The 10558-nt window shown below is 57.1% G+C and overlaps 1 protein-coding gene across 2 annotated transcripts; it reads right to left on the reverse strand.

Moving 5' to 3' along the window:
- Window positions 1-1094: 1094 nt before the first annotated feature.
- SERPINH1 (serpin family H member 1) lies at window positions 1095-10355 on the reverse strand. Of its 2 annotated transcripts, XM_036028797.1 has the most exons (6): window positions 10200-10345; window positions 9094-9137; window positions 6021-6691; window positions 4881-4979; window positions 4525-4757; window positions 1095-2078 (listed from the first exon to the last, which is right to left on the reverse strand). In XM_036028797.1, exons 3-6 carry the CDS (start codon window positions 6673-6675, stop codon window positions 1776-1778), a joined length of 1290 nt encoding a protein of 429 aa, XP_035884690.1. In that variant the 5' UTR covers window positions 6676-6691; window positions 9094-9137; window positions 10200-10345; the 3' UTR covers window positions 1095-1775. The 2 variants fall into 2 exon arrangements, with proteins under 2 accessions (XP_035884690.1, XP_028372137.1); XM_028516336.2 differs by lacking the exon at window positions 9094-9137 and having other exon boundaries at window positions 10200-10355.
- Between the last annotated feature and the right edge of the window lie 203 nt (window positions 10356-10558).

Consider the following 10558-nt stretch of genomic DNA (forward strand, 5'->3'; position numbering starts at 1 on the left):
TGGCCCACATGTCACCTCCTCCTGGGAACCTGCCTTATTTCCCTATGGCAGTTGTGGCTTCCACCTCTGGGCTCCCAGGGCCCCAGGGCCCTTCTAGCACAGCTTTTTCACTTATTCAGCAAGTGTTTAGTGCCTTATGCGTATGCTGAAGGACACCGACCCTATTCTCATAGTAATGGGGAAGGTGAACGTGTAAATAGGTGGGTAATTTCAAAGCACTGAGGAATCAGTAAAATGTGAAAACAGTAGAAAGTAAAATGGGGAGCAGCTTTTTATACTGGGTACTCAGGGAAGGCCTCATTGTGTTAAAAAATGGTGTTAAAATTCCATTGTAGTAGTAATGGGATTAGTCAGCTGGCATTTCTGCAGCCCCATTCACATCTCTGACTCCGACTGGGTTGCCCAGCAGGCAGGGGCTCCCTCCTGGGGCCAACCCCCAGGGCAGAGTTGAGAGGGAGGACAGAGAGGTGCCCAGAAGTGACCTGGCCAAAGTCACATACCCAGCAAGCAGCAGAGTTAGGGCTCAAACCCAGTTTCCTCTGCTCCTTTGCCTCCTCTACCATTGGGTCTTCTACCCCATACACCCCACTCGCCCTCTCCCTCCCTGAGCAGCAGAGTCAGGAGCCCTGAGGACCTTGAGAAGGAACCAAAGTGAGGGCGGTATGAGGTCTCTCGTCTGCTATAAACACAAACAGAGCAAGGATCCCACAAGCTCCTTCCTTCCAAAGCACTGCCCAGTCAGGCAGCCCGAGCTGGTACCCACTGGCCTGGATGTGGATGAGGACAGCTTGGAGGGGAAGGTACGGGGCCGAAGCCTGGGGCCTTGTACCACAGGACTGGGACGCCCTGGGCTCCAGGCCCCGAGCCATCACTCTGACCCTGCAGCCACCTCTCCAGGGCAGCCAGAGCTGAGAAGCAACCTCCTGAGTGAGCACCTAGCAGGCCTGCCACACAGTGTCATCTGTGGTCAGCTGCCAGCATTTCATAGCCTGATGTGTGCTATTAGTAGCAACCTGGCTTAGAGGAGGACCCTTGTCCCCCAGGAAGAATGACATGGGCATCTTTGACCCAACCATCTTCATGCTCCAACAAAATCTCACTGGAAAAGTTTTATTGAAAAAAAATAATTGTACAAACAAGTTTTTGGTTTGACAGCAACAAAGGCTCATTTTATCCCGTCCCTCCCCATCTTTGAAAATCTATTAAAAGAAAAAGTTCATCTCCATGATGTTTGACCAGAGTCTGCCCATGAGCACCCCCCCAAGTATTTCCTGATGCCCCCAACTGGAGCCAGGGATTCTGTGGGGGGTACCTACCCCAGGGGCAGCAGCACCTCATTTTACAGTTGAGTGGAGTTGGGAGGAGATTGGGACAGAGCTGGGGTGGGGGCTGAGGTGGTGGTAGTGTCAAGAAAGAGGGCCCACGTTCCGTGAGGGCTTATCTAAACCCCAGCTCAATTCCGTCTCACAGGAGAAAGCACTTGGCTATAAATATGAACACTGATTGAGGACGGGAGGGTGGGGCATGGCGATACTGCCCAGGCCCCACAGGACGTGGGGCTGGGCGTAGTGCCATGGGATCTGGGAGCCCGTGTCCAAGCAGGGCGAACCCTGGCTGAAAGATCCGCTCAGACACACGGGAAGCCTGCTTTTCCCCCACCCGCCCACCCCATGGAACACCCGAGGTCGGTACCTCAGCTTGCCCCACCCCCATAGCACCCATGTGTCTCAGGAGCCTGCAGCTGCCTCCTGCCATCCCACGCCTGCCCCAGGGCCCTACAACTCATCTCGCATCTTGTCGCCCTTGGGCCGGACCAGGCGCCCAATGAACAGCAGGGAGCCTGTCTGGGAGTCTCGAACCAGGAAGATGAAAGGGTGGTCGGCGTAGAAAAGCTTGGGGCTGCGCAGCTCCTCACGCCCATAGATGTCCTGGTCGAAGGGGTTGCCCTCTGTGTCCCACTCGAAGGCAGTGGCGTGGAACACACTGGCCAGGTACAGGTCCTTCTTGCCCGACATGCGTGACAGATCGGCCTTGTTCTTGTCGATGGCCTCAGTCAGACCCAAGCCAGCCAGGTGTTTCTGTGGGACCAGGGGGGTGCCAGGTGAGGCCGCTGTAGGCAAGGCTTCCGAACCTTCACCCCCCACCCACCACCTCCTACAGTCTGTTCCTCAGAGCTGAGGTCACCACTCCCTGGCCACCTTCCGTGTGCCAGACACTGCATGGGCATGTCACCTCTCATGACAACCCTTCTAAGTACTTGTCACCTCCACTTCAATGAGGAAACTGAGACTTGGCGGGGAGGCAAAATGTAGCCCCAACCCTGCCAAACAACCTTGACCAGTGCCTCTCCAAGTAAGGGTCATTCCTGAGCAGCCAGCATCAGCACCGCCCAGGAGCTCATATGAATGAAACGCACTTTCCCTGACCCCAGCTCAGGGCCCGGAAGCAGTACTCTGTGGGCAGACCCAGAGCCTTTCCACACAGTCTTCACACTCTTCAGGTAATTCTCAGCACACTCAAGTTTGGGGACGGCTGCTCTAAGGACATTATGACCACAGCACGCTGGGGTTTAAGACCTTTCCAAAGTGAAATGATGTGTGGGATCTACTTCAAAATACTGTGATGAGGGAGGAATGGGTGTAGAGATGCATCCTCACTGCTCATGGACAGATGAAGCCAAGTGGCACACGAATCTATTTTTAAAACATTTTATACATTTTAAGGCCTGGCTGGTGTAGCTCAGTGGATTGAGCGCAGGCTTCAAACCAAAGTGTCGCAGGTTCAATTCCCAGTCAGGGCACATGCCTGGGTTGCAGGCCACGGCCCCCAGCAACTGCACATTGATGTTTTTCTCTCTCTCTCCCTCCCTCCCTTCCCTCTCTAAAAATAAATAAATAAATTTTAAACAACAAAAAAAACATTTTATACATTTTCACAGTCGAAAGCTAAAATGCACACCCACAAACACACATACACAGACACACCCTGTCTCTGGCTCTACACAGCTCCCAGAAGCCAAGCACAGGCTCTTTCACTTATGAACTGCACTGACACCCCAGCCTCAGCCCACCCCATTCTCCATTCAACAGCCTCACTCAAGAGCCAGCACCCTTGAAGGCGTCTCGGTGGCCACCCTCTTCCCCCAAAGGACTCTTCAGATACCACACCACCTGGGAAGCCTTCGCTAGCCCACAAGACTGGAGCCATGCCTTTTGGGGCCTCAGTCCCCCTGGCCTCCCTCTGTCTCTCCTTCCCGGCTCAGACCTCACTCCGGGCAGGGTCTGTGTCCAGGGCTCTCCCTGGTTCTCACTAAGGGACTGAGGCTGCAGTAAAGGACTGTGGGTGGAGTGCACAGCAGCCTCCAGGGCCCAGGCTTCTGCAGGGCAGTCCGCCTCCCCAGTGTAGCCAAGCAGGCCCTGGGGCAGGTGCCCGAGGCCCAGCTATTCCAGTCCCAAGACCTTGCGCAAGTCATCCACTTTGAATTTCTCAACTCAATCCACTCTGTGGACTGGTGAGTGGCGTCCACACCCAGGGTTCCAGGAAGACGCAGGAGGAAGGAAGAAGGGTGGCAGGTAACAGCCACTGCAGAGGAAGGGGCTGGGGAAGAGCAGGGACAGGACAGGAGAGAGACAGTGACAGCTCCTCACCAGACACCTCAGCGCTCTCTATGGACCATTAAGGCTGCACTAGTCTCTGATGCGGAGCCTAAGCCTCACGTCAACTCCAGCTCGCTCTCGCCACTCTTTCTCATAGCAAGTCTGAGTCAGCTCCGGGGGTGAGAGGCCTGCCAAGAAACCATGCCTGGCACCTGGCAGGAACGAGATGGAAGTCTTCCCTTTGGAGTGGGTAAAAAATCTCTCTCCCTACTGACACAAAGGCTACCCTGAGTTTTCACCTTGAGGGCTGACTGCAGCTCCACCACTGACTAGCCAGGGTGACCTTGGCATGTCACTGCTTCTCTCAGGCCACTGGCCGGGAGGGACAAAGCATGTTGAGCAGGTAGGTGAAGTTTCCAGCCACTCCGAGTGACCACGCTGAAAACCATACTTAGTCTTCTACTGTGTAGGGGGCAGTCTGCCAGCTCCATGAGTCCCCGCACAACTACGGGCACTGCACTCTCAGAGGTGGCAAAGGATTAAGGGCATGGCCTCGAGCCAGATGCCTGAGTCACCAGTCGGGTGACTTTGGGTAAGTTATTTAAGCTTTCTGAACCTCAGTCTCCTCATCTGTCAAATAAGGTTGATAACCTAAGAAAGCCCTTTTTAGAATTGAGAATTTAAGACATATGAAGTGCGAGAAGAGTGCCTGGCATACAGCAAGTGTTCAGTTATATTTAGGTACTGATGTTATCAGCATCCTCCCAAAGGCAGGGCCTGTGCCTCCGTCACCAGCTACGCCCACAGCAGGGCCCCACACTGTCTGGACACCCAGGACGACTCAGGACAGACTTCCTGAGCTGGTGAATGGGTGCCCCAGGTACCCACCTCCTACAAGCCCAGGGACCCGAGTTGGGCCACCCCTTACCTGCAGGTCATGGGTCACCTCCACTACACCCTTGGGCAGGGAGATGGCAACGGCCCTCTTCTGCATCTTGCCCATCCAGGTCTTCAGCTGTTCTTTGGTCAGCATCTTCTCAAGGCGCTCAAGGGGCTCCACGTGGTGTGGCATGATGATGATGAGGCTGGAGAGCTTGTGGGCCAGGGGCATCTCCACGATCTGCAGCTTCTCTTTCTCGTCGTCATAGTAGTTGTAAAGGCCTGAGAAAAGAGCAGAGAGCACTGAGCACACTGTGGGCACTGAGCACACTGTGGGCAGCCGTGGGCCAGGCCCCAAGCACCCTTGGACCCCTACCTGGCCGCCCGCTGGGCAAGGCAACCTACCTGTCCGGTGCATCATTGTGACACCCACGGTGTAGGAGCGGGTCACCATGAAGCCTCGGTTGTCCACCATCTTATGGTGGAACCTCTCATCCCAGTGTGCTGTATCAGGAAGCAGGATACAAGGTCAGAAAGAGGTGCCCCTTTCCTTGGGACACAGCCCTCCCCAACCAGCCCTCTGGCCTCAGCTGCAGCCCACCTCCCCCTAAGCATCCAGCCCAGGGTACATGTCTCCTGGCTCTCCACAGTCAGGGCTGGGCTGTTTCCACATGGCAGGGAATCCCTCAGGAGGACACTCTGCTCAGCCACTGCCATGTCCACCCTCTGCCCTGGTGCCTGTTGGTCGTCTGGGCAACATGTGCTGAGCTGGACCTCTCACCCCACTGTAACTGAGGGGCCTGTGCCCTGGGCAGGGCGGCCGGCAAACTACCCTTAAGTCTCATCTGCAAGACCTATCTCTGTGTCCAGAAACTTGACCCAAAAAACCATGCACGTGAAGTGGCCTGAGGCCTGCTCCAACTCACAACCTGATCTGTGTTCAAATCCATACTCCACCACTGACAGGCTATGAGACCTGTCACCCCTCCCGCCTTGGTCCCCTTATTGTGAAAGAGGGGTTACCTCATCCTCACAGCACACTGTGAAAGGAACAGCGGTATCCACACAGGTGAACCAAAATGTGCATTAACCCCAAATCAAATCTTCAGTTTAATATAGATGCACCTGGGTCTAAATCCTAGCTGAGCCTCAGTTTCTCACCTGTGCGATGGAAGTAACACCACCTGTCCCCAGGATTGTTTTGAGGATTAGGCATGATCACTGGTGTGGGGCCTTTCTCCAGCTCACTACTGAGACAGAAGTGATTACTGAATTTTATTAATCCCAAGACAAGCGACAGCACTTTTTGTGACGAAACAGAGTGGGAGCACATCCTCTGGAGTCCCTCTGCTGGGCTTGAATCCCTGTCCCACTCCTTTAGACACAGTGCTGCACCTCTCTGAACCTAGTTTCTTGTATGTGAAGGGTGCAATAACCCTCTGGCTTGCCTCCATGGTTGCTATGAAGGTTCAATGACAAGTAGGGAGGTGATGGAAACCGGAAGCCCCACCACATTCCGCCCCCCCCCACCCCCGCCGGACTCACGCTTGAAGAACATGGCGTTGACCAGCAGCGCGCCATCTGTGCGCTCCACCTCCTTGGTGACTTCGGGCAGCTTGCCGTCGGTGGTCTGCGAGGCCCACTCGTTGATGGACTGCAGGGCGCTGCGCTTGTCGCGGAAGTTAATCTTGGAGTGTTCGCAGTTGTAGTGCTGCTTGCTGCTGCGCACGAAGTCCTCGGCAAAGCTCACCGAGCTGGGCCCATACAGGCGGCTGCCCAGCTTCCAGGTGACATTGCGTGCAGTGCTGTTGCTGAGCGAGCGCAGCAGCTCACCCAGGCCTGTGTGCACCTCCTCGTCACGCAGCTGCTCCGCACTCAGCACCGCCTTGGCCTGAGAGGCAGTGGTTGCCTTGCCACCCAGCGACACCAGCCCCAGCGACGAGGCCACCACCAGGGGCGACAACAGGATGTTCTCCACCGCCTGGTCCTTGGCCATGGCCTGGTAGAGGCTGAAAGCCAGGCCGGCACTGCGCTCAGCCAGTGTGGCTGCCTTGGGGCTCAGCTTCTCAGCAGTGCCAGGGGCAGCTGCAGCCTCGGGTTTCTTCACCTCCGCGGCCAGGGCCACAGCCATGGCCAGGAGGCAGAAGGTGTTGGCGAGCAGGAGGGAGCGCATGGCTGGGAGGTGGATTGTGTGCACCATGGAGGACCTGTGAGGGCTGCAGAGAGAGCATGGCCCTGAAACCCTAGGCATCTCTTCCCAACCACCAGCCCCTGCTTTCCGGCTGCCACTAAGTTCCCTGGAGATGGGACCAAGACAGCACAGAGTTCTGGGGAGCCCAGACCTAACTCACGGTTGCCAGACTAGGGGGCCCTCATTCTGCCCATCTCGCAGAGTCCTGCTTTGACCTCTCATCCAAAGCAGGTTTCCTAAGAAGGCACCACATTCACCCAAGTGGCTTCTTGCCCTGCACTTAGAACGCTTAGACTGGCATGTTTTTATGTACTATTCCCATCCTAGCTAGTCTGTGACCTCCAGGAGGTTAAGAAGGTTGGCCAGCCTGGCTTCCCTCTACACCCCCAGTGCCCAGCACACAAAAGGTCTCAGCTGTTCCCACAGGAACAGAAATCAGGGCCACTTGGCCAGCCCCGGGGTCCTCAGTTTGTATACAGGTTTTCAACTTATACCACAATGGGGCCCTTTTCCAGTGGGGAAAAAAGGTGGCAGGTGGACCAAGGGTATACGTAAGCCAGGGTGCCCGTGCCCGGGCAAAGGACGCCGTGTGGCCCAGAGCCAGAGGCCCATTCCTACCCCACGCTTTTCATTCTGCCCTGGACATCAATGATTCTCTGGTTGGTTCATTCATTAAATGGGAGAGGCCAGATGCTCCACTCGGCTGCCACCAAGGTGACTTTCCGAGCGTGTGCAGGCTCACGCATGTACGTACCCACCCCTCTCTGAGCCTGTCTCCATTGTCCAAGTTGTAATTGCTGCCCATCTGCTCCCAGCCCCTGGAGTGATGGGAAATCCCCAGGATAAGAGCTGCGTTTGGTGGGGAAATAGGTTTCCTGAGAGGAAGGATAATGGGGGAGGGGGTAAGTTACAGCTCAATGGAGCAGCGACACCCTTCCCCCTCACCACAGGCAGGCCAGATGTGTGTTCGGTGTCCCAGGAAGCTGGGGACAGCTGCTGCCACAGGCCATCTGCTTTGTGGCCTCAGGGATGCCTTCAGGTCCCCCTTCCAAACCAGAAGCCCCTAGAACAAGCCTCACTCCTCTCGCTGGGGCCTCCAAACACAACAGTCCTTCCACACAGGACACCTCCACACTCCCCCTCCTTCAGGTCATTATCTGCCTCTACTTTATGCAGCAGGACAGGGCAAAGGGAAGGGTTGGAAAGGAACCCTCATGGAGGCCGGGACCACTGATCTGGCAGATGCCATCCTTTGGTCCTCCTCAAGGAAGATGGAAAATTTAGAACCCTGGTGGAAGACCCTCAGGACTTGGGCCTGACTGCAGGGGCACTGGGTTTGTGGGAAGACTCTACTGCTGCAGCCGCCCTGTGAGCCCAGGCGGCGTCCCTCAACCCTAGGCTGCCCTTCTTTAGAGGTGTGGGGCGAAGGAGAAGCAAAGGGTACATGGGGAGAGAGGGAAAGCCTCTGAGGTCCACAACTGACTGGGTGAAGGCACAAGAGAGATCTATACCCTAGAGTAGGGATTTTGGAGGTCCCACCCTAAAGTACAGCGCGGGGATGAGATGGCTTAGGGCCTGGCTACCCTCTTCCAGGCCCTCGCTCCTTCCCCACAAGGCCTGGAGCCTCCAAGGCGCTGACCATATAATTATTGTACAAACACAGACACTCGAGAGTGGAATGAGGACAATAGGCACATGGTCACCTTCTTCAAAGGCTACCTCTCGTTTGGACAGCTGATGCCAGAGTTCAGACCCCTAAAGAGGCCACTAGCTTGCCCTTGCAAGACAGTCAAGGAGCCCAGCACACAGGCCTGCCAACGTGGCAGACACCATCTTCACAGCCCCCACCCCAGCCAGCGGGACCTCAAAGGGCTGGGAGGGGCTTTTCAAGAAAGCTCCAAATGACTAGTTTGGGATTCCTCAGGCAGCCACACAGCTGCGCTCCTGCTCCAGCTCCAGCTCCTGCTCCTGCTCCAGTGACGTGGCAGGCTGGAAACTGAATTATCTCCAACTGCCAGAGGGGGGGCTTCCCACCTGGGAAGCAGGAGGCCTGGGTTCAGGTCCAAGGGGTGTCAAAGCGCCTCCTTGCCTTAGCCTTCAGTGTACATACGGGCTTCTGCAGGGAGATACATGGCCGCGAAGAAGGGCTGCCCGCTAACCCTGCATCAGGAGCGGAGGAAGGCACGTCTCTGCAGGCAAGCAAACCTCCCACAGCCCAGCCCGTGTTGTCAGGGAGCAATCCCAGCCCTTAGGCCAAAGTCAGTCTATTTACAGGCCCACAAAGAAAAATACACCATCAGATGCCCACAGCAAGGCAGAGACTGAGTTGAGACTGGATTCGGGGGTTTTGTAAGAAAGAGGGATGGGAAGCAGTTGCCAGAGGGGCCACAGGAAAGGGTCTCAAACACTTGTAAAGGTCTAAAGTACCTTGAAACTGCCTCATGGGGAGGTCAATGCCTGCCTTTTTCATTCTGAAAGAAAACAGAGGAGTGAGGAGGGCAGGGTAGGGCAGAGCTGGGGTGTTGGTGAGGAAGGGCCTGGAGGGCTCAGCCCCCAAAAGGGACCCCATCTACAGCCTACAGTGCCCTGCCCTGCCACGAAGGAAGGCCTGAGTCTCAGATCGAGGGGGACCTTGGAGATGGTCCACCTCACCGCAGAGTGGGAGAAACGGAGGGGTCAGGCCTTCTAGTACAGGGCTCCTTCCTCCCAGAAGCCCCCAGAGTCCCTTCTGAGGGCCGAATGTGGTGTCTTGTTACACAGTAAGAAAATTTTTTTGCTGGGAATCCTGGTGACCAGAGACAAAAGGAGGAGATGGGGAGGCCTCAGGAAGGGGGAGGGGGAATGGGCGGATGAACCAAATGAGGACCGGAGGGTGTGGTCCGGCCCAGAGACTTCCAGGGAACCAAAGCCCCTTAATTTTCCCCGGTCTCCACCCGGGCCCTGCAGCCCAGAGGGACCAGCCGGAAACCCGGGAAGAGGAGGGGCCAAGCCTTCTGGCCACGCAGTAAGCTCTTTCATTCTTCTTCGTCCACCTCGGCCGTCCCAGGAATGTCCTAAGTTGGGGGCATTCCCAGCCTCCCAGCCTCTAGAAGTAGCCTTAACCCTGCAGTTGCTCCATGAACCGGAAGGCAGTGGCCAGAACTCAAAGCCTTGCAGTCAGCTCCCCCTCCGCACCCGACATGCGCGGCCGGCCCAGACTCACCCCTCTCCCCCATTCCTTGTCCCTGCGAGGGTCCCGTCTCAGCACCCTGGCCCCATCCCCACTGTGTCCTCTCGGCTGTCACACCCCTGCCCCAACCTTTGTGGAACCCTGCACTCTTTCGGGATCCTCCCAGTGCCGCACTCCCCAACCGGCTCTGGTCTCTGCCCTAAACCCTCAAGATCGCCCAACCACTGCCCCCTGGCCCCGGGCTCTCGATCCGAACCCCTCAGCTGCCCCCAAAGCGCCGGGCGCTCCGGTCTGCGGGCTCCCCGGGTTGGCCTCCTGGGGGCCGCCCGCCCCGCTCTGTCCCTCGAGCGCCCCCGCCCCTCACCTGGGCCGGCCGGGCTGGCGCCGGGAAGGAGGACCTGCGCGCAGGAGCCGCGGACGGATTCCACTCCCCGCCGCTCGGCCTAGCCCCAGCTCTATATATGGCGTCCCCTCCTCCCGCCCGTCCCGAGAAACTTCTGGAAAGTTAGAAAAGCTTCCGGCGGGCGCCCAGGCTCCGAAAAAAAAAAAAAAAAAAAGCCAAAGACCTCCTCCAAAACCGCCCCGGCCCCCGCCCTCGGCGGGCAGTCTCCCAGCCCCTGGGTCCTACTGCCCCCGTCGTCGGATGGGCGCGGGGGAGCCCTGCTGTGGAGCCGGCGCCGGGACCTGCAGGATGTGCCGAGAGCGGGCGTCCCCCGACTCAGC

Source organism: Phyllostomus discolor, chromosome 6, assembly GCF_004126475.2.
Source record: "Phyllostomus discolor isolate MPI-MPIP mPhyDis1 chromosome 6, mPhyDis1.pri.v3, whole genome shotgun sequence".
Taxonomy (NCBI): Eukaryota; Metazoa; Chordata; class Mammalia; order Chiroptera; family Phyllostomidae; genus Phyllostomus; species Phyllostomus discolor.

What these genes read in the sequence shown, in the direction of transcription:
- SERPINH1 (XM_028516336.2), bottom strand. Translation starts at nt 6,675, where the DNA reads ATGGTGCACACAATCCACCTCCCAGCCATGCGCTCCCTCCTGCTCGCC. An exon ending in CAACGCCATGTTCTTCAAGC is followed by an intron (nt 4,980 to 6,020) that starts GTGAGTCCGGCG and finishes TTCCTGATACAG; the next exon opens with CACACTGGGATGAGAGGTTC. An exon ending in CACAATGATGCACCGGACAG is followed by an intron (nt 4,758 to 4,880) that starts GTAGGTTGCCTT and finishes CTCTTTTCTCAG; the next exon opens with GCCTTTACAACTACTATGAC.